This window comes from Hippocampus guttulatus, chromosome 15 (genome assembly GCF_054856545.1).
Source record: "Hippocampus guttulatus isolate MCC_2025c chromosome 15, RoL_Hgut_1.0, whole genome shotgun sequence".
NCBI lineage: Eukaryota > Metazoa > Chordata > Actinopteri > Syngnathiformes > Syngnathidae > Hippocampus > Hippocampus guttulatus.
In genome coordinates this window covers 14,540,854-14,562,073 of record NC_141275.1, presented here as the reverse complement: position 1 = coordinate 14,562,073, position 21,220 = coordinate 14,540,854, and the positions used below count along the sequence as shown (strand labels likewise).

The following is a 21,220-nucleotide window of genomic DNA, read 5'->3' as shown; positions in this document are numbered from 1 at the left end:
AGATCCGCTGCCGACCCCGGCAGAGAGTCTTAACATTCTGGTTTAGACCTTGGTGAAGGGAGTCATGCGTGTTTTTCTTTTTTCTTTTCATCAGTGGCCATGAAGGCGATGAACAAGGTGGCGAGTCACATCAATGAGATGCAGAAGCTGCACGAGGAGTTTGGCGCCGTGTTCGATCAGCTTATCAGCGAGCAGAAGGAGGTGGGAGACCTGTCCATGGGGGATCTGCTGATGCACTCCAGCGTGGTCTGGATCAACCCTCCGGCCTCGTTGGGGAAGAGCAAGAAAGACCCGGAATTGGCCGCCTTTGGTAAGCGTCTGCAAAACACAGTATTTCGACAATACACCTTTGATTGACCTGGACGTGCTTCCAATTTGATTGATGATGTCGAATGTGATAAGAGTGGAGTACCGCAAGGCACCCTTCCAGGTCCACTCCCCAAGCTATTTTAATTACCTAAATTAAACTGCTGTCATTTCTAATTTAATGAAATCCGTCGTGTCAAACTTTTTTTAAGTCAATTGAAATTCTTCAGAAATCATTTAACTGAAGTTCTAAAGCATTGCGATTTAAAAATGTCATTTATGTTCATTGCAATTGACTTTATGTACCGCACTTCGGATGCACCTTTCTCAATAAAGTTGAGTTGAGGAAAATGGAAAAAAAACTGAGGGAGGAATGGGCTAGTAAGGATTATCGACCTCTGCCAACATGAACGTTTACAGAAATACGCTGTTGGGTTTCTGGCGGAATTCAGAACTCTGTATATATGCACGATATGATCTCTGCACCAACATTTTTATCAGAATCCTCTTCATTGCCCTCTTATTGTTTTGCACCATGCTCGGCTTTGATTCAGAGAATTCCTACTCCAACTGTTACATCATCACACCAAGCGAATTGTGCTGGGATGGCCCCGTGGAATTGGATTTAGCTCGACATGATGGCATTAAAAAAATAGTTTTTCTCTCTTTAGTGTTCAAAACCGCTGTGGTGTTTGTGTACAAAGACTCATCCAAGCACCGGAAGAAATTGGTGAGGATGCTTTTGTTCATTTTCATATCCAAATGAAGTCAACTCCAGTGCCCTCCCGTGACCATATGAATTTACTACCTCCACCCCCCCCCCCCCTTCAGAGTGCCTCTCACCGAGCATCCATGAACGACGAGCGCGATCACTTCCGCTTCCGTCACGTTATCGCCACCCACTCGCTGCAAGTCCGCGCCCTCGCAAGTACGCCGGCGCCAGGTTACATCATCAAACCCCAAATTGTTTTGCCTGCTAATGGCCCAGCAATTAGTGGGAATATAGATGAACAATAATTAACTGATTTCTTTTTTTTTTTAGGTTAGCAGTTTACATATCTGTCTTGTGTGTGTGTGTGTGTTTGTCTAGACTCTGAAGGCACGACCGTGTGTGAAATAGTTCACACCAGGTCGGAATCCGAGGGGCGACCCGAGAGAACATTCCAGTTGTGCTGCAGGTTTGTTACTTTTTTGTTTCTGTTTTCAGCAAGAAATTGCTTGAATTTTATTCATAGAATTGAAACGGATGTACTCGGGTTTTCCCAGCTGTCTTGAACACCTCCTTAATGCACATCCGCCGTCCCGTCTTCCTTTCTTGTGTTCAGTTCTGCGGAGAGCAAGAAGGATCTGCTGAAGGCGGTGCACTCCATCCTCAGGGAGAAGCAGCGGAGGCAGCTGCTCAAGACCGAATCGCTTCCCCTCAGCCAGCAGTACATCCCCTTTGGGGGCAAGCGGCTCTGCGCCCTCAAGGGGGCGCACAGGCCCGCCGTCAACCGAGCAGGTGATCCCGACACTTTGTTGAAAAATCATAAATTCTGTTAATCCATTGGCAATGGATCAGAAACAGGAAGTAGCAAAGTAAAAATAAAACCAACCAAGGTACCAAAATAAAACATCTCTATCAACTTTCTCTCTCCCTGTATTCAGCTTCGGCCCCACCGCGCTCTCTAGCTCGCAGGAAGTTGCTGCGAAACCGCTTCACCATCAACACAGACCTGGTCTTGGACACGGACCCGGTCTTCAACAACAACAACCACCAGCGGAACTCCGACCCAGCTGCGACGGAACCCGTGGCCCCGTCGGCGCCAACCCGGCACTCGACGGTGCCCTCGGAGCTGTGGCTGGAGCAGCAGTTCGACCTGCGACCGTACGAGGACGACGTCAAGGTGAAGGAGACGGACATTTTGAGCGATGACGACGAGTACTGCAAGTCGCGACGAGGCGCGGGGGCGCCCACGCAGACCGCAGAACTGGACGCCAAGATGGACGCCATGGAGATCCGCGGCGTGTTGAAGGCGTGCGCGGCGCAGCGCGGGCCCGAGCGTGACGCCGTGTGGGTGCGGAGGGACGACTTTGGCTGCAACAGCGACGTCTTCTGATGCCTCCATCTGATCACGACCGACTGGACGCGCCGGCCTGTTTATTAGGTACACCTGTGTCCACGCGAGTGTGCGAATGATACCTTTTCCCCTCTGTGAGGAACACCAATGAGCCCCGTTTTCACTTCGATGCAAGAATCCTATTTTTGAATTTCACCGTGATTCTCCAATCTACAGAATATGCTGTTGGAGCAAGAACCCTTCTGGTTTTAAGTCGGAACCGTATTTATTTTAAATATATATATATATTTTTTTTGCTTCCAATAATGTTTTCTATGCCTCCCCATTAGTCAAAATACGGTATTCTGATTAATATTCTTTGTCGAATATGAATGAGGCAGAAAAAGCAACCTGTTTTTCCCACTTATCTCATGGGGCGGCCATTTTGCCTTGTTCTGCCACTTGCTGTTGACGGAAAATGACATCACGGGCTCAACTTGCCAGTGTCACGTGACCAAATCCAGAAAACAGACGAGCCATGACGGTCGTTACCTGAGCCCTTTGACGATGTGCTGTCATTTTCAGTCGACACCCAGCACAAAACAAAATGGCCGCTTCCCTGAGATGGATCAAAATAGGTGATGTTTGCTGCTCATACAATATGAATCAAAATCACGCGTTTCGACTAGTGGGATTGCATAGGACATATTCCTGTCAAGAAAATTGACTTGATAATGTTTCCCAGCCCTCAGCCAGTTACAATTCCCAATACTCCGGCAAGAACCCTATTTTGAAGGATAGCTCCAAATCCACCGTTTCCCAGCAAGAACCCTATCGATTGTTTTTTTCGCAGTACAAGATGGCCAAAGTGGCTGATATCGAAGCCGATTGTCACCTCAAACTTCCACAACACACTGTTACAGCAAAAACTTTTTTTTTTTAGGATGACATGGTATACTTAGCCAGCAACAACCCGGTTGGGTTTAGCAATACAAAGATGACCCGGGTAGCTGCGATCCAAATTCAAAGCTTCCAGAGTAGCCACACCCGCAGTTTGCCAGCAAGAATCCTGCTAGTGTTTAGTGCAACAAGAGAACATATTTTTAGGCCCCTAAAGTCTAATTTTCCACACAAAACTTTGAACCTCTCTATTTTTATGACATTTGTTTTGTGCCGTTCACTTTTCCCTGCGGTGAGTGATCAGGATGTTTGTATTTATGAGACCCGAATGCTCACTTTTGATACGATATGTTTGTTTAAAAAAAAAAAAAAAAAAAGTTAGGACCGACTTTATTGCCTTTCAGCACTCGTTGTTTACAACAGTCTTGCTCTAATGGTGTTAGCGCACCCTTACATGCTACTAGACGTCCAGTTGAAATCATTTTGCTCACACAAAAGCTGCTTAATATGTCCGATTAGTGTATTCACGCCAGCGGCAATAAAACTTAAAACAGGAAGTGGAAAACTTAAGAGGTAACGGCTGAACTAGCCTCGGAATATCCAAATAAAGGCGCTTTGTTACAAAAAGCTGCTGGTCACAGCCAACAGCAACAGGGAGGAACAACCTAACAAAATAAAAGCAGTAACAGCGCTGTGCCAGTCACATGATATCCAAATCGGTAATCTCTCGAAATCAGCGACCAAAGTCAGGAAAGACAGGTTAACCAAATAAAAGCAATAGCGGAGCAGTCATTTTGTTAGCGAAAAGTTACTGGCGGAGAGCCTTCTTGAGCCAAGGCCAAAGGAATGAAAGCAGGAAGGTGACACTCCTCAAAATAAAAGAAACTCTTTCGCCAGTGGCAGTGGAATGAGATCAATTGATACCTGCCCAAATAAAAACTAAGAGCAACTGAAGTGATTAAAAGATTAATTTCAAGTTGTTTTGTTCACTTCATTAGCTTGTGGATCTCGCCGTCTGAAATTGTCATGAACAAGTTGACAGAGGAACTTGACACCCACCAAAATCTAAAAGTGCACCAAAATGTCATTGATTTGCTGGATCCAATGAACCAAAACCAGTGGCAAGGCTACCAAAATCAAACCAACAGTGCTAAACTTAGCTAAGCAACACTTGCAAGCGAGTTTAGCGTCACTTGACGTTATCTGAATCCCCCTGCCTCACCCACCGGTTGTTGAGAGCAAACTTAACGCGAGTGCCTCACCCTCTATTGCTCATCTTAACAGTAATAACTCACGTCATCTGGGGCCACGCCCACCTCCAGACCTCAGCAAGGGTCCGAGTTTACTTGAAAGTCATCCGCGCAGTGTCTCCTGTTTTCCACCGGGCGCCACTGTTTCACTGCTTGTTTGCACTCGAGAACAAAATGACACTCCAGTTGTCAACAATGAGCCGCTTTTGCTTGTAGGAGTTTTTTTCTTGTTTTATTTTTTTTGTACAAACATTTGTGATGCAGTTTCTAGCAGTTGAACTTTGGGACTGTGAGGCACAATCACGCGTGTCCCCTTTTGTCTCATCTTTGTACTTTTTGCTACACGACACGTGGAGTGCGATCCTTTGTATGACGGCAACAGCAATAAACTTTATACATTTACACTTTCTGTGTGTGCAAGTACCCTGTATTCTCGCCAGAAGTTTATTTTTTGTGTTACTATATGGTAGACATTGGAATGTTTTTATTTTAACTTGAACACAACATTTAAAAACCTAAATTGTACACATTAGGCAGTTATGTGTACCGCCGCCACCACCTCCACCTTTATTGTCACCTCTTACCCGAGTCGTTCAGGGAACAATTTGTACGTCCACATAAATTGCCATGGACACGCTTCTATCGCTCGGTGAGACAGTATGTGTGGGTGATCCAGTTGTGCTTCTAAAGAGATAATCTGACATCTGGCATGTAACCTGAAGATTATTCTAGCGCATCTGATTAATCCCAAACACTAACAGAAGGCAAACCACACAAATTGTGATCACAGGATATTACCTAACTGCTTGCTACCCTCAGTGACGAGACAAATGCAGTCTTGTACACACGACATTTGAAATGCCATTGTTTCTGATCGAGTCATAATTGTCTGTGGAGAAGCCACTCAATGTTTCATTTGTTAATTATGTTCATCCTTAAACTAAAACTAAAATATTGTCAGTTGTCACTGAGGGTTCCGTAATTTGTTTTGTTTTGAAGGAGCTTTGCGGATGTAGCTCACTTGTGTGTTTCGCCATAGTTTCTCTCGCTGATGCCGCTGTGTGAGTCTGTTGACTCTTCGCCAATTTGTGGACTTTTCAAGACTTTGTCAGGATTATGTTGGGCCGGGAATTGGACTGTCAGACATTTAGGTCTTTGGACTATATTTGCGCAGCTTCTTCTTTGGTTGTTTTCAAGTTGACATGGTGAAGGTGGTGGAGGTGACCTGCATCATCATTCTCGGAGGAGGAGAAGAAGATCCTGGAGAGAGTTCCAAATGCTGACTGCACGGCACCGTCACCGTGGACACGATGGACCTGCTGGTTTTTGTGGTTCCGGTTCTGTTGGTCCACACGTGGCTTGTCGAGGCTCAGGTTTTGCGTATTGGTGAGCTCTAGACGCACATTGTCATTTAGCTTTCGTATTGGTGAGCTCTAGACGCACATTGTCATTTAGCTTTCGTATTGGTGAGCTCTAGACGCACATTGTCATTTAGCTTTCGAAACTGCGCGGCCTTCACTACTTTATTGTGAAAATTAATACATGTAGAAAATGTAGTATCGCAACATTTTCTTTGTAGGGCTGCATTTTTGGTTGTAACTGCTAAATATTGGTACTGTTTCATTCTAAGTACAGTACGTATCTCAAGTCCATCACGTTTTTTCTCAGAACGGTAAGAAAATTGTTTTGTTTTAATTTAAAATATGTAATGAGTATGTTTGATAAAGCACAATGAGCACGTCTCGTGATGTCTTATTGTATTGTGCCTCGACTAATTTATTGAATACGCACATTTCATATGGTTCTTCATGTCAGCAAAGGGGATTATTATTGTATGCTACTTCGTTTTTGGTCAAGTTCGGATGCTCTCGTTCCTGATACCAGGCGGCATCCTGGAGACGCGCGAGCGTGAGCTGGTCAGTTTGGACGAGTTGGCGTTCAAGTTTGCCGTCAACAACATCAACAGGAACAAGACCCTGATGCCCAACGTCACGCTCACCTACGACATTCAACGCATCAACCCCAAAGACGGCTTTGAAGCCTCGCGCAGAGGTCACGACCGCATTCTGTATTGTTTGATTCTCACATTTGATTGATTTTTACTTTCAGTCACCCCTGAAGTTGAAAGATCATGTATTAACTAATACAGTACTGTGCAGATCTGATTGCTCACTAACCTCTCCATAGCCTACTGTCCAACTGACTAACAAACTCACAAACTATCTAACTAACTACCTACTAGGCTATTTAACTACAATGCAAGCCAGCTCATTATTTAGCTTGCTAACGACCTACTTAGAAGGCTTACTGACTAGCAAGCATCTTGGACATGTTGCTGGCTGGCTAATCAACTAACAATACACAATGAGTGGAAATTATTGTTATTGTGACTTCGACTGTGCCATTCACGCCATCCATTTTTCTTTGGCTCATGATGGCAACTAAACATCTCCCTAGTTATCTAACTAACTTGTCCCTTTGTCTAGTGTGCGACCAACTGTCCCTGGGCGTGGTGGCCGTATTCGGTCCGTCCCACAGCTCTTCCGTCAGCGCCGTTCAGTCCATCTGCAACGCTTTGGAGGTTCCACACATCCAGACGCGGTGGAAGCACCCATCGGTGGACAACCGGGACACCTTTTTCATCAACCTGTACCCCGAGTACAGAGCGGTTGCCAGGGCTGTGCTGGATGTGGTCACTTTCTTCAAGTGGAAGAAGCTCACCGTCGTCTACCAGGACAGCACCGGTACGTCATGGCATTTTATGCTAGCAACACAAACTATTATGCAGTCGACCAAAATTTACAATTAGGATTCTACTTTGCAACCTAGCTATGTAGTTGATTATTTTACTAACAAATCAACGGAGACTGGACTGCCCCATTGTGCATACAACGACCTGGCGCCCCGTTAGTGCTTTTGTTTGTTCTTTAGGTCTGATGCGCATGCAGGAATTGATCAAGGCTCCCGCCAAGCTGAACCTGAAGATGAAAATCCGTCAGCTGACGCCCGGCAACCAGGACGCCAGGCCGCTGCTCAAAGAGCTCAAGAAGGACAAGGAGTTCTTCATCCTCTTCGACTGCTCCTACAGCATGGCCTCGGAACTACTCAAACAGGTATCCTCATAACACTTTGTATATGTACTGTACTTCCACCCATTTTCCGACCTGCTTATATCAACCACTTCAATTAACCTACCATGTGGGATTTTTGGGGTAATGACGGGGGAAAACCCATGATGATATGTGTGTATAAAAAAAATATATTTTATTTTCGTTGCAATGTTATAGCTTTCATCCATGGGAATGATGACAGAGTACTACCACTTCTTCTTCACCACTTTGGTGAGTGACAGCATGGAGCATGGATTTAAAATATTTGCATACAAGCATGGAAGAAGGCCAGATGCATGCAGGCAAACTCAGTAACTACTGAGCTACCTAATAAAAGCAACTAACTAGAAAATACTGCACTTGCAACGGAGCTAAGCTAAGTAACTGATTGACTCTCCAGTCCCTGAGCTATCTAGATAACTAACAAAGGAGCCAACAAGATAACGAACTAGCTAACTGATGCTAATGCTACTTCCTGCTTGGTGTAGGACTTGTTTGCTTTGGACCTGGAGCCGTACCGTTACAGCGGAGTCAACATGACGGGCTTTAGGCTGCTCAACATTGACGACCCCCGGGTGGCCTCCACCTTGGACAAGTGGGCCATGGAGAGGCTACAGGGGCCCAAGCAAGATGGTGGACTCATGGACGGCGTCATGACTGTAATAAAATAACACTAGACTTGAACACACTCTGCTCGACCTTGTTACGAAGGTGGGCAGGTAGTTAATAGGTAGGCTGGTCGTTGAAAAGATACCGTAAATAGTCGGCATAAGTGCAAAGGTAGAGTGATGGTAGCTGATCGACAGCGCGTAATGATTTCATCACTAAATATTTGTAACCCTGTTTCCATATGTTCCTGTCACAGACTGACGCAGCTCTGATGTACGACGCCGTGTTCCTGGTGTCTGTGGCGTCTCAGCGTGCTACTCAGATGACCGCCGGCTCTCTGCAGTGTCACAGACACAAGCCCTGGCGCTTCGGACCTCGATACATGAACCTCTTTAAGGAGGTACGGAACTCGGGAGAAGACATTTTCACTCACTTTGACAACTGGATAGACTTTTAACAACTAGACATGTGGAAACAACTAACTGACTGCCTGACTAACCAACTAACTAACTAATTTAGCAATCCAACTCCTTCGCAACGAACACACTGTTTAGCAAGCTAACTGACAACAAAGTATGTAGCTAGCGTGGAAGCTAACTGGCAACATTCCACGCTAGCTACCTACTTAGCTAGATAGATAGATAGATAGATAGTTCACTAAGTTACTAACCCACTAAGGGACTATTTTAACTTTTATGCATGTGTTAAAAAAAAAAAGTAAACCACTCTTGTGTTTCATGTCGTAGGCGCAGTGGGATGGCCTGACGGGCCACATTGTCCTCAACAAGAGCGACGGCTTGAGGCGGGAGTTTGACTTGGACATCATCAGCCTAAAAGAGGACGGCAGCACCAGGGTGAGTGAGTCCACCTGCTCCCATGATGCCTTGCACCTTGTTAGCACTGTAACGCTCACTCCCACTTACCCTTGTTTGCTCAGGGTGTCGTGGAGGGTGTAAATCGCCTCACCAAAAGGTGGATCAAGGTTTGTTTTGACTTGACGTGATTTGTGAAAGAGTCTCTTCCGAACTGCCGTTGTTTTGCCGCGGGGGTTTCTTGGCGCAAAGCGGCATTTATACTTTTGACATTTGTGCAATCGCTAGCTGATACAAGCGAACCTCTTTTGTTTGCGTGGAATAATCTAGCGCGTCAAGTGTGACTTGATGACATGTCAAGTGTGCTTGTTTAACGTACTTGGCGTTTATCGCATCAGTGACTTTGCTCTTTAGCAGCTGAGGGGGGGAAGGGGGCGGGGGCTCGGGCTCCAGCTGTCATATGCTTGATCCCCTCTGTGTTTGTGTGTGTGTGTGTGTGTGTATTACTCCGAGCATACGTTCACATTCTCGTATGTGGATGGCATACGCACAATGTGCATTGAATTAATGCGCTGACTCCTCTCGCCAGTTATTCACACTACCAACCAGCACGATAAAAATAAACACAACTCGGACTAAAAAATATAAATAAAAAAAATCTGTACATTTTAAAAAAGAAAAATGTTGAAGGAAACACAGGTATGGTCGGCCCCTTCGTGGTCAGATCTACTTGAAGCCATCGTCACGCAATTACATCATCAACAAGCGGCATCAAGATAGGCTCGAATCAATACCATCACCCAAATTTATACCATCTTCCGCATATTCTGTGCTCGTCTCGGCAGTTATTTATCGTAACATCGATACAATAAACAAGTCAAGTGTGAGTGATCCAAACGAATTCCGCATCTCTTCCCTCCAGATTGCCACATGGAACTCGATCAAAGGAATGAACCTGATCGAGAAGTCAACACTGAACAGCAACAACGTCACCGACTCGCTGGCCAACAGGACGCTGATTGTCACCACCATTTTGGTGAGGGAGAAGAACGGGGATGGAAGTGCCAAGGAGGAGAGGACGAAACGTGACACGTTTGCTTTTTCAGGAGAACCCGTACGTGATGTACAAGAAGCCCGACAAGGACCTGGTCGGGAACGACCGCTTTGAGGGTTACTGCCTGGACCTCCTCAAGGAGCTCTCCAACATCCTGGGCTTCACCTACGAGGTCCGGCTGGTAGCCGACGGCAAGTACGGAGCCCAGAACGACAAGGGCGAGTGGAACGGGATGGTGCGAGAGCTCATCGACCACGTGAGGGCGCGGCCGAGATTTTGACGTGATAAATGCGGTGGCTCTGCATGTCGCGACTGCGAGACAAAAAGCCATTCGAGCCCGGCTGCCTCCGTAGGTGGCCGACCTGGCGGTGGCTCCGCTGACCATCACGTACGTGCGCGAGAAGGTGATCGACTTCTCCAAACCCTTCATGACGCTGGGCATCAGCATCCTCTACCGCAAGCCCAACGGCACCAACCCGGGCGTTTTCTCCTTCCTCAACCCGCTGTCGCCCGACATCTGGATGTACGTCCTGCTGGCCTGCACCGGTGTCAGCTGCGTGCTCTTTGTCATCGCCAGGTAATTATCGCATCACCTGACACGAGCTGGTGCCGCGCTTCGCTCACCGCTTTTGTCCTTCTCACGTCAGGTTTACCCCCTACGAGTGGTACAACCCCCATCCGTGCAACCCGTCGTCCACGCTGATCCAGAACAATTTCACCTTGCTCAACAGCTTCTGGTTTGGTGTCGGCGCGCTCATGCGGCAAGGTGAACAAAGAGCAAAAGTAACGTTGGCGTGAGTTGAAACTAGCCAATTTGTAGCATTTGGGTTAGCGTTAGCAGCGTTTAAGGTACGCTTAGTAGCAGTAGTAGTAGTTTGTACTGTTCCGACATGTGGTTTGTCAGGTTAGTAGCAAATAGATTACGTTTATTTATGTTAGTAGCGTTTTATGAAGCTTAGTAGCATTTGGGTTTGTTTTAGCATGTAGGGTAGCGTTACTATCCTTCCGGTTACGGTACTAGCATTTACTGTTCGTACGGATTAGTCGCCTTGTAGTTATGGTTCGTCTAATTTAGGTTTGGATTCGTAGCGGTCAAGTTTAGGTTGGTCGTAAAAAATAAAAAAGTCGCTATAGGTGTAGTCATTAGCATTTAGGTTAGAGCTAGTAGGATTTAAGCTAGGGTTAGTACTGTTTAAATTATGGTTGGTAATCTACCGGTTATTGGTTGGTAGCCTTTAGGTTGGCGTTAGTACTGTTGAGGTGATTTGGACTCATCTTTCGGTTGTGGTTAGTGGCCTTTAGATTGGGGTTAATATTGCCCCGGTATTGATTAACCAACCACATATAGTCTAGATGTGAGGCGTCGTAGTTGTAGTCGTAATCTTGTTGTTTCAGGCTCTGAGTTGATGCCCAAGGCGTTGTCCACGCGCATCGTGGGCGGCATCTGGTGGTTCTTCACCCTGATCATCATCTCCTCCTACACGGCCAACCTGGCCGCCTTCCTGACCGTGGAGCGCATGGACGCGCCCATCGACTCAGCCGACGACCTGGCCAAGCAGACCAGGATCGAGTACGGCGCTGTGAGGGACGGCTCCACCATGACCTTCTTCAAGGTTGCTTTATTTTTTTTACCAGTGACACTCTGACATCTTGCAAGCGGGCAATGTCATAGATTCGGGTGAGAAGCATTTAATTTCGGTTTAGTTTGTTACTTATTAGCATTTAGCTCCAGTTAAACTGGAGCTACAGTTAGTTGAGTTCAGGTGATGTCATGTGATATATTTTTTTTCCGTCTTCCCGTCCTCGCTGGTCCAGCGCGAATGATTCGAGCTGGGCTTTAGCCTGACGAATTACAAGCAGCCGGATAAGACGCCACGGCCCGCGTTGACGACTTGAACAAATTGAATCAGCCGGATGAGATTTAGAGCACAGCTGCCCCATTTTGTCTTGGCACACACACACACACACACACACGGTAGCGCGTGCGCTTATGCGTTTCTGTGCCACAGAAATCCAAGATTTCCACCTATGAGAAGATGTGGGCCTTCATGAGCAGCAGGAAGAACACGGCGCTGGTCAAGAACAACCGGGAGGGCATCACGCGCGTCCTCACCACCGACTACGCCATGCTGATGGAGTCCACCAGCATCGAGTACATCAGCCAGAGGAACTGCAACCTGACGCAAATCGGAGGACTCATCGACTCCAAGGGATACGGAGTGGGAACGCCCATCGGTGAGGAAACAACAGGAAGCCTTTGGAAAATTCAGTCGTGCTTAGCAAACGTGAAACTTGATATGCGCGTCTATCAAGAGGAGACCCACCAAAAAGTCTCCAGAAGCCATGCCTGAAAAGACTTGGGAAGTCGGCCATCTTTGGTTTGAAATGGCCACTTGAAGCTCATTTTCGCCATTCAATGACTGAAAGATTTTGGCCGAGTGCCTGCAAAATTTATACTGAGACATATAGATGGTTATTGGATCATAAATCATAAATCCCGACCTCATTCAAAGACAAGCTACAGATGTTGTACAATGCTTCCCAAATTTGAACCACGTACGGTAATCCTCCATTATTTCCCGATGACCAATCCCTGCCGCATAATTGCGAAAAATGTCTCTAAAAATTGTGAATACTTTCACGGTAAATAGTCAACAAATGATGATCCCAATCAATCCTCCTGCTCGACCTACAAAGCCAATTGTGCTACTTTCCTATTTAAAGGTTGGATGGCATCTACTCTCTCAAAATGGATTCTTATTGGCTTCAAACGTGTCCTTTTTTTTTCTCTCTCTCTTTTGCTTCATTCCTGCAGGCTCTCCATACCGAGACAAGGTGACCATCGCCATCCTTCAGCTGCAGGAGGAGGGCAAGCTGCACATGATGAAGGAGAAGTGGTGGCGAGGGAACGGCTGCCCCGAGGAGGACAACAAGGAGGCCAACGCCTTGGGCGTGGAGAACATCGGCGGCATCTTCATCGTGCTCGCCGCCGGCCTGGTCCTGTCCGTCTTCGTGGCCATCGGCGAGTTCATCTACAAAGCCCGCCGCAACGCCGACATCGAGGAGGTGAGCCGGGCGAGGCGCTCCTCTCGCGGGGCCCAGACGGGAAAGCCTTTTGTTTAACGGCGTATTTTCTCGGTCTGGTCTCTGTGTCTTTGCCCCACCGGTCACCGCGTCAGGCCTTCTGTTTCTTTTACGGCGTGCAGTCCCGCCAGTTTCAACGGCGCGGCTCCACCTCTTCCTCGGGCACGTCCTTGTCCACCGACCTGGAGAGCGGCAGGCTCCTCGGCGATGACACCGAGTAACTGTGGCAACTTGTTGTAAATAAGAGGTTTGTAATCGCTGGTGGCAAACGTGCTCGTCTTTGGATCTGATTCGTTGTCCATCGCACTGGCCATCGTCTTGTGTCTTTTCGGGCATGGTTTCCGGAGAGTTTAAAAAAAATTTTTTTTGGGGGGGTCTCCTCATGATCGACCTGCTGCCTAAATGTTCATGTTGCTGAGTGAAACTGTTCTGGGGGGCCAAATTGTCCCTCAAAAATCATCTTTTCCGGATTCCTGTTGTTTCCTCACCTCTTGGCATAGTTCTTGTGCTTTAGGGCGAGTTGTCAGACTTTGCCGCCATCCTCTTCATGAGTTTGCGTACAAAGGAAGGACACAAGTTGTATTGACTCAAATGTCCTTGTGTCTTTCAGTGTGTCTTTCTGGGCCTTGATGGACAAAATGGCTCCCCGCCTGCAGTGTTGCCTCGTGTCAGCCTGACATGGAGAACTCTTGAGACTCCAAAAAAAAAAAAAAAAAAAGAATTCTTTTTGTCCGTTTTTTTTGGTATCCATTTTCCTGTCAATTGTGCCGCTTTTCCTCTTGTATTTTTCTTTTCCACCATTTGTTTCAGTGGTGGTGATAGTCCTTAACTTTTCCAGCGAATGCAGTTTAGCTGTAATTGGGACAATTTAAAGTCACCTGATCATCCATGACATCGGTGACCAATACACTTAACTTCCAAAAATACGTTCCGTGTGTGTGTGTGTGTGTGCAAGCAAGTATATATATATATATAGTGCTTCTGTTTGAGTTTGTTTTCCATCTGAGCAGGATCCCACAGCAGCAAAGGTAGTACACTTATGAAAGAGCATTTCAGTCGTTCTTATGAGAGGGTTTTACTAGACTATGTCACCTGTGGATGCGAAAAAAAAATTCGATATGTATGAGAGGTAGTCTTGAATTATCTCCTCTGACAGGCCCTGATACAGGTTAGTGTTCATTCCTCGGACCATTCTTAATCTCTTCATGTAATGACTTTTTTTTATGTATGCCATGCAGATTAATCCCGGGATTGAGCGTAATTGCTGGGCCTGTAATCTCCCCCGCCGCACCGTCACGGCGGGCGGCTGTCCTCCATCAGAACCCCTGGGGTATTTATTTTTTACCCCCCTCCCCCTCCTGTCAGGGTCTAATCCGTTATGAATGAGGGCAGGGATTACGCCGCTGACCTTGGCATTCAGCACGTCTGAGCGCAGCACGATGACCTCACCTGAATGACACGCCGGCTATCTTGGGCTCCTCGACGCGCCGCGTCAAAAAGCTTTTTGCGGTACTAAACAGTCGGCGCCGTCCAGATGAGGCGCTGGTGTTGGGAAAAGCTCTTAAAGATCAACCACCCGCAACAAGATGTTTATTAGCCCTGCCAAGGAGTTTTTGTCTCTTTTTATGAGAGACACCAGATGCTGACATACAGACGGAAATAGGACAATAAAATACGACTAAACTATAGTGCCTTCTGTTGTGAAACACACATGCGGCATAAAATGGTTCATCGTTACTATTAGTCTGTCATCATCTAAATTTCACAACAACTGATTATTTACTGCCCAAGTTTCTGCAGTCACTTGTTTTGAGGACAATTTATTAGAACCATAATAGAAATATTGTAATTTCATATTCAAATGGTAGACCACAAAATAAAACATCACATACATGAAACGTGCGCTGTGCCATAGTGTTGTAGTTGGTAATTGTTCATTTTAAACAATTTAAATATTAAAGTTAAAAAAAATATATCAGAAAATGGATTATATTATTTTCCCCGAGCTCTGCTGTCACATGTTGCTGGGCAGACTTAATCATCAATTTTTATATACTTAGAGAAAGATAAGAGACACAAAACCACATTACAAACTTTACAATGACACGGTTACCCACCGCCAGCGAGAATACAATTCCCCAGTTTTTGTAAACAGTTGTATTTAGTCTTTTTTTTCTACCCTTCCAGTCCACTTTCGTTGGGGCTAAATGGGGTCGTGATCCATCAGATGCATTGAAATGGCCCTTACTGCCACCTACTGGCATGGAGTGAAATGGTCAACTCTGCCTCATGACGCAATATTGTATTGGGTGTCATTGGTCAGTGTACCTTATCAAGTGACCTGGAGTGTGCTCTTAAGTACGTCTTGATGTATTGCCCTCCTTCCGCCGTCTTTGCTATTTTAGTTATGAGAGGCCCGTATGAGCAGCGGGGGGGGGGGTCAGGTCATGTCATCTGAGACATTTTATTGTGAAGGGTCCGGTGGAGGGTGGACGACTGGGCGCGCGTTGCCGATGCTTTCGTGTAGTTCATGTGCGGGCAGAAGCGCGTTTAGACGAGACCCCCCGAAGCGAGCGGCGAGAAGAGGAGGAGGGGGAGGAGGTGGTGGTGGTGGGGGGGCAGGCGAAGGAGGCCCGGCGCCAGAACGAGCCCGAAAGCTCAGGAAACTCTGTGGACCGGATTTGCCTGACTTTCGACTTTTTCTGGGTTTGTTTTGGAGGGTTGGAGGGGCTGCTTCGGGTAAGCTCTTTGTTTTGGTTTGACTGCATGGTCGTGATGTCATCTTTAATTGGCAGTTGTCAAATGGATACTTTGAGGACGGTTAAGCCCCTTTCAAAGCACTAAGCAAGATTTATTTACTGTTGCATGCACAAAAAATGTCTTGCATTTGCTTGACACTTCATTCGGTACGCATAAACCGTAACTCTGTTGTGTTTTGATTGACACCGTCAGAGTGAGATACCTCCCCATGGTTGTATTCGCTCATAAATCGGGCAATTAGTCAATTTGTGATTTGGTCAGTCAGTGCGTTTGCCAGCGGGTCAGTTAGTTCATTAGTTAATTAGCTATGGTTGGTCGATAAGTTTATTAGTTTGTCTTTTTTTTTTTTGCGTATGTCGGTCAGTTGGTTAGTTAGACAGTAAATCAGTGATTTGGGGAGTCAGCCGGCCGTTTCTAGTTGGTTAATCACTGGAGCAGTTAATTAGTAACAGTCAAAGTCGATCAGTTAGCCAGTCAGTCAGACAGTTGTTACTCACCATTTATCTCAAATAATTCGTCAATTAATCAGTTAGTGGGTAAGTTGTTCACCTAGTAATTGGTCAGTTAATTACTTACCTTGTCATTCTTTTTGTTTGCCAATTCAGTCAGTTGCTCATTAAGTCCGCTAATTAAGCCTTCAGTTTGTCAATTGACCAGCTAAGTAGTAAGATCGTACGTCTGCCAGTCACTTTGCATGTGATTAATTCCCAGTCAGTCAGTGAGCCAATTAACCAGTTACTGATTCCCTAAATTAGTAAGTCGAGTCAGTTAGTTGGTCAGTGAGTGAGTTAGTCAGTTAGTCCATTGGTCCATTGGGAAGGCAGTCTGCGAGTCACTCAGTTATTCCTTCCAGTTTCTAAGTTGGTGTCGAGGCTATCAAGTCAGTCAGTTGGTCGTAGTTTTTCAAGCTCATTCCTGACATGACAGCTGAAATGAGCAACATGCTGCTTCACCAAACCTAACGGTGGTGCTGTTATATATATCAAGAACTGTGACGCAGGGTTAAATGATCACGTCAGCCAGAAGAGTGTCTCCTGATGTACCCGAAGTTCAGATCTCCTTCAGCCTTGACCATACATCAGGTATGCACACACACACACACACACGCGCGCGCGAGCAGCTTTTGCCCACTCCCCCAAAATACTGATAACAACCTATTTGAAGTGCCGTTTGATCATTTAAGATGTCACAAAGCCGGGCTGCGGTTCCAGCATGTGTGGAAAACACGCAGCGCATTCTGACCACCAAAATGGAGCCCACGGGCCCCGCCCAGCGCCACACGCACCCTGCATTGACTTTTGCGCTCTGCGGCCGTGACAGGTGTTGCCGCCACCCGAACCCCTGACCCGGGGTTCATCCCGCGGGGGCCGTCATGTTGTCACGTCCTGCATAGCGGCACAAATGCTCTTGTTGTTGTTCCCGCGCGGCGGCGTGGACACTTTTAGAAGGTTGCGTCACGCCCGCATGGGATTGTCATTGCGCGTTCCGCATGACTTCACGCACCGACCGCCTGTTTGATTCTCTCTCTGCTGCTGCATCCGACGGACACTTCATTAGGGACGGCAGTTTGGCGTGAAAACAGCCGGCCCGAGGCGAAAGCCAACTTAAGCACCTGCTTCGGGTCCCGTGACCACTAGGGGCACCCAAGAGTAATTAACAGTCCATTGAGGCTGGAGTGCTGTGCCCCCCCGCCCCCCTCCCGTCCAATCTGCACTTTCAACTGATTATGTGTGTCATGAAATAAGATTAGCACCGTGTGCTAACCAAATGTTGTTTCGCATTCTTTCGACAGACACACGAGATGCCGACAAACTTGCGCAGACTTTCCCAGAACTTGAACAACGACTTCAGGTGCGCAAAGGCACCACGCAAATTCAACATGTTGTCACGGGGACAAAATCAACTTTTATGGAGCGTTCGTGGAACCTGGGAAATTGGAAATGAGTAATATGCAGTCGCTTACTATATTTCATTTTGGGGGGGACTGTAAGTGTCCATTTTTGTGACCTTTGGTCCACTGAGTCCTGTAACTTTTTTTATTTTTAATTTTTGCGATCAACAGCATTTTTTCACTTTAAATTAAATTAAATTTAATTATTTTTTAAATTTATTGATTTTTAAAATGTATTTCTAGAATATTGTGGAATATTTTTGTCATTCGTTTAATATAAACAAAAAATAATAAGGATCAACGCGAAATATATTTTCACTCATAATAGAAAAAAAATTTAACATTTACAGCCATCATTGTAACCTTTTCACATCTTGTTGCTACGCTTCTTTTTTGGGGTGCATTGGTTTAGCCTGTGTCGCCGTGCGTGTCCCTGAAGGAGAGCGTGCACGTGTACAAGGAACACTGCAGGATGGCGAAGGAATTCCACCAAGTCAAGCACGACATCGCCGCCCTGGAGGAACGCAAGTGAGTTGCACACGGATTGCCATTCTTCACAGTCGAAGAAGGCAGAAAAAAAATACACGTATATCACTTTTCCACCACTTTTACCCGTTGGGGCGTGTATCGGCCCAACATTAGCGCACTGTTGCTACGTCAAAAGCGAAACGTCCCATGCACAAAATTAGCCGCTGTTGAAAGTAAGAGCCATCAATCATCCCGACGTAAACAACAGATTAGCCACACAATCTGCCCCCGTCTTTTAATAGACACTTTATTTACAGTCCGCCGCAACCCGACACAGCGCGCGCACCCCTCAGACTCGCCCACGCGTACACACTCGGACACAATTCAAAGTCACATCGTGAGTCAGAGCAATGGCCGGGTTTGATGAGAAACATTTTACTTCTCGATATATCCCGGTGGGTGAGTTGAGGCAAGCTGGCCCACTTGCCACCCGCCGGCGTGAATCATGCCTTTCGATGGGAATGTTGCCAGTCCGACTCGTCGGGTGCCCCCCCCTCACTCATGTCAGAATTCCAGTCAGGAGCGGAGCCAAAGCCGTCAGACCTCGCTCGTCCTGTTGGTCGACATTGTTTGCAGAGAACTGTCACTTCGCGTTCACGTTACCAATGGCGGCTGGAAATCCTGACGGGGGAATGCGGTTTTCCCTCCCGACTAATCGGATCGAGAAGACTGTTGCTTTCTTAAAGTTTTAAAGGAAGACTTTAGTCTGTGCTTCAACAGGCCCGTCTAGCCATCTCATCAGGGTTGTTTTCTAAAAGCTTTTGGGTGACGTAGTGCAAGAATCCTACTGACTTTGCAGTATGTGACTCAAGTGAGAGATGAAGTAAACGGCAACTCAGATTCTTGGCCGCACTATAGCAGACCCGTCTAGGCATTACGTCATGATCCTTTTTTTTCCCGGTTGCTGTAGTCCAAATAAAAGTAGTTTTGATTTATGATGGCATGTAACCATGGCCAGGATGGATTAGATCCAAGACAGATCAGTTACTTCTTTGCGCTCTAACAGACCCATCTAATCAGCCAGTCACGACTAATTATGTTTCATCAAACTTTTGGCTATTGTGGTCTCTTATCACAGTTGATTTTCAACTATGTGTCACTCAAGCTTTAAGATCACAGAACATATTTGGTCCTTGTCCGGGCCGAATCGGACCCTTCTAAACACCTGGAACTTTTGTCAAGCTTTGTTGGTACATCAGTGGGAAAACCCTGTTGATTTGAAATGACGATTCAAGATGCAAAATTAGGCATTAAAGGGGATGATTTGTTTAGAATTAAAAAATAAATCATTTCAAGTACTTGGAGCGGAAGAATGCTAGAGGCTACATTTACATCTATGCTAACCTGCTAGCATGTCCATGTTAACATTCTAGCATGTTGCCACAAATAGGCCAGCACGACATTGCCACATTCATCTCCTCCTACCCGTCGCCGTCCCCCAGGTGTCAGCTCCTGGCCGAATTGGTGGAGGACCAGAAGGTAGCGGCGGAGATTTCCCGCCTGGAGGACGAGTTCCGGCGTCTGTCTGAGGAAAACCAAACACTAGTGACGAAGCATGGTGAGCGGTCGCGGCAACTGCAGCGGCTACGCAGGACCAACTCGTCCTGACCGTACACTTATCTGGAAACTTTTTTTTTTTTTTTTTTTTTTTTTAACAAACCAAACACAAATGCTATGTCGTCGTTGGTTTTTGGAGCTCCGACGTTAAGGGCCATCTTTGTGGAAGCAAAGATTAGCATTGAAGCGCACGTTAGCCGCTACGTTGGTGTATCCACGGGAGCTGCGTGGAAGGCAGCCCGAGGTGCAGCGATGTGGTCCAAACGGAGTTGAAGGCGGCATTTGTGCAGATCAAAACTTCGGAAACCAGGCCAGGATTATGTTCAGTGCGTGGAGGGTGCGTTTGAGAAAACTGGGATTTCTGAACGTCTACGCCGCTGAAGTCAGACTTGATTATCTGTGTGTTGGTTTGGATTCTGGTTAAGTTTGGCTTGTAGGCTGAAATACAAATTTTTCACCAGGGACAGATGACAGTGGGGCTTTTTTGTTTGTTTTTTGTTCTTTAGGGACAGATAACACAGTGTTTTTGTTTTTGTTTGTTCTTTAGTCTGTAAGGTTAAACAGATTGAATGTGCGGCCAGGACCGCAAGTTATTTCTGCCACGCTTCACGTGAATTAATCACTTTTGTAAACTTGCGGACAGCTTGGTTCTGTTTGATGAGTGCAATGAAATGAAACGTTGTTAGTGGTTTGCGTTCGACATGGTCATGTCAGCCCTCGAGGCAGAAGTCTCTCTGATGAACCGAAACAAAGAAACGGACAGAGCAAGGAAGTATTGAGAGATACAAACGAAAGTAGCTAGCCGAATGTCGCCCACCGTAACGGAGTAAGAGTTGTATTTCTTTGGAACAACTGGAGTAAAGGTGACATGAATGTTGCTGTAAAACTACTCTGGCAAGTAGAACGAATCCCAAAAGTTACCTGGCTTAGATGTAACGGCGTACGAGCCACCTCTGAGGGTTATTGTGATGTGTGTGCATGCTGCATCGAAACACAAGTCAAGTTTGGGGAACTTCACGGTAGATTTCAATCGTCGACGAGTCCGGTCACTCATCGTAATCGTCAGTCTCCAAGCCCCTCCCCCACTTCATTTGCAAATGTCGCACTTCCCGTCACGGCGAGAAGGAAAAGAGGCGAGGTTGCGATTGGTTGCCGGATGAACGAACGGGAACTACGTCGGAGCTAATTCGCGCAACAGCAATCTTTCAATAAACCGAAACTTGATTCCAAGGAGCACACGCTTTCTGTCTTTCTTCCATGGAAACAGGAAGTTGATTTGAAACTGTCGCCTGATTGGTCGCTGGAACGCTTCTGTTGCAA

General features: G+C 46.5%; 3 protein-coding genes and 1 long non-coding RNA gene across 9 annotated transcripts in view; 3 read left to right on the top strand and 1 right to left on the bottom strand.

Moving 5' to 3' along the window:
• The window catches only part of LOC147194087 (rho guanine nucleotide exchange factor TIAM1-like), a 33,543-nt gene extending 28,644 nt beyond the window's left edge, over positions 1 to 4,899 (top strand). For 2 of the 4 annotated variants that reach the window (XM_086131221.1, XM_086131222.1), the window contains exons 24-29: positions 95 to 310; positions 978 to 1,036; positions 1,138 to 1,249; positions 1,397 to 1,484; positions 1,632 to 1,807; positions 1,954 to 4,899. In XM_086131221.1, coding sequence (XP_085987347.1) covers positions 95 to 310; positions 978 to 1,036; positions 1,138 to 1,249; positions 1,397 to 1,484; positions 1,632 to 1,807; positions 1,954 to 2,405 — 1,103 coding nt within the window. In that variant the 3' untranslated portion in view covers positions 2,406 to 4,899. Of the gene's footprint in view, positions 1 to 94; positions 311 to 977; positions 1,037 to 1,137; positions 1,250 to 1,348; positions 1,485 to 1,631; positions 1,808 to 1,953 lie in introns of those variants that run through there. The other 2 variants (XM_086131223.1, XM_086131224.1) reach the window with 2 other exon arrangements.
• A 417-nt stretch (positions 4,900 to 5,316) lies between these two features.
• grik1a (glutamate receptor, ionotropic, kainate 1a) lies at positions 5,317 to 14,852 on the top strand. The gene is made up of 18 exons (XM_086131225.1): positions 5,317 to 5,881; positions 6,380 to 6,547; positions 6,982 to 7,239; positions 7,427 to 7,608; positions 7,783 to 7,836; positions 8,094 to 8,264; positions 8,471 to 8,614; positions 8,961 to 9,068; positions 9,152 to 9,196; positions 9,949 to 10,062; positions 10,133 to 10,336; positions 10,434 to 10,657; positions 10,728 to 10,846; positions 11,476 to 11,693; positions 12,090 to 12,315; positions 12,896 to 13,146; positions 13,260 to 13,411; positions 13,775 to 14,852. The coding sequence occupies exons 1-17, from the start codon at positions 5,806 to 5,808 to the stop codon at positions 13,383 to 13,385; spliced, it is 2,688 nt and encodes an 895-aa protein (XP_085987351.1). The 5' UTR covers positions 5,317 to 5,805; the 3' UTR covers positions 13,386 to 13,411; positions 13,775 to 14,852.
• An 806-nt stretch (positions 14,853 to 15,658) lies between these two features.
• map3k7cl (map3k7 C-terminal like) lies at positions 15,659 to 21,134 on the top strand. Of its 3 annotated transcripts, none has more exons than XM_086131228.1 (5): positions 15,659 to 15,903; positions 16,912 to 17,006; positions 17,717 to 17,775; positions 18,255 to 18,343; positions 19,786 to 21,134. In XM_086131228.1, the coding sequence occupies exons 2-5, from the start codon at positions 16,931 to 16,933 to the stop codon at positions 19,949 to 19,951; spliced, it is 390 nt and encodes a 129-aa protein (XP_085987354.1). In that variant the 5' UTR covers positions 15,659 to 15,903; positions 16,912 to 16,930; the 3' UTR covers positions 19,952 to 21,134. The 3 variants fall into 3 exon arrangements, with proteins under 3 accessions (XP_085987354.1, XP_085987353.1, XP_085987352.1); XM_086131227.1 differs by having other exon boundaries at positions 15,670 to 15,903; positions 16,925 to 17,006; positions 18,228 to 18,343; XM_086131226.1 differs by having other exon boundaries at positions 15,697 to 15,903; positions 18,228 to 18,343.
• LOC147194085 (uncharacterized) lies at positions 18,575 to 19,867 on the bottom strand. The gene is made up of 2 exons (XR_015103083.1): positions 19,769 to 19,867; positions 18,575 to 18,896 (listed from the first exon to the last, which is right to left on the bottom strand). It is a non-coding gene; the product is annotated as an uncharacterized LOC147194085 (long non-coding RNA).
• Positions 21,135 to 21,220: the final 86 nt, after the last annotated feature.

What these genes read in the sequence shown, in the direction of transcription:
- grik1a (XM_086131225.1), top strand. Translation starts at nt 5,806, where the DNA reads ATGGACCTGCTGGTTTTTGTGGTTCCGGTTCTGTTGGTCCACACGTGG. An exon ending in ACATGAACCTCTTTAAGGAG is followed by an intron (nt 8,615 to 8,960) that starts GTACGGAACTCG and finishes TTCATGTCGTAG; the next exon opens with GCGCAGTGGGATGGCCTGAC. An exon ending in TGCGAGAGCTCATCGACCAC is followed by an intron (nt 10,337 to 10,433) that starts GTGAGGGCGCGG and finishes CTGCCTCCGTAG; the next exon opens with GTGGCCGACCTGGCGGTGGC.
- map3k7cl (XM_086131227.1), top strand. Translation starts at nt 16,931, where the DNA reads ATGATCACGTCAGCCAGAAGAGTGTCTCCTGATGTACCCGAAGTTCAG. An exon ending in AACTTGAACAACGACTTCAG is followed by an intron (nt 17,776 to 18,227) that starts GTGCGCAAAGGC and finishes GCATTGGTTTAG; the next exon opens with CCTGTGTCGCCGTGCGTGTC. An exon ending in GCCGCCCTGGAGGAACGCAA is followed by an intron (nt 18,344 to 19,785) that starts GTGAGTTGCACA and finishes GCCGTCCCCCAG; the next exon opens with GTGTCAGCTCCTGGCCGAAT.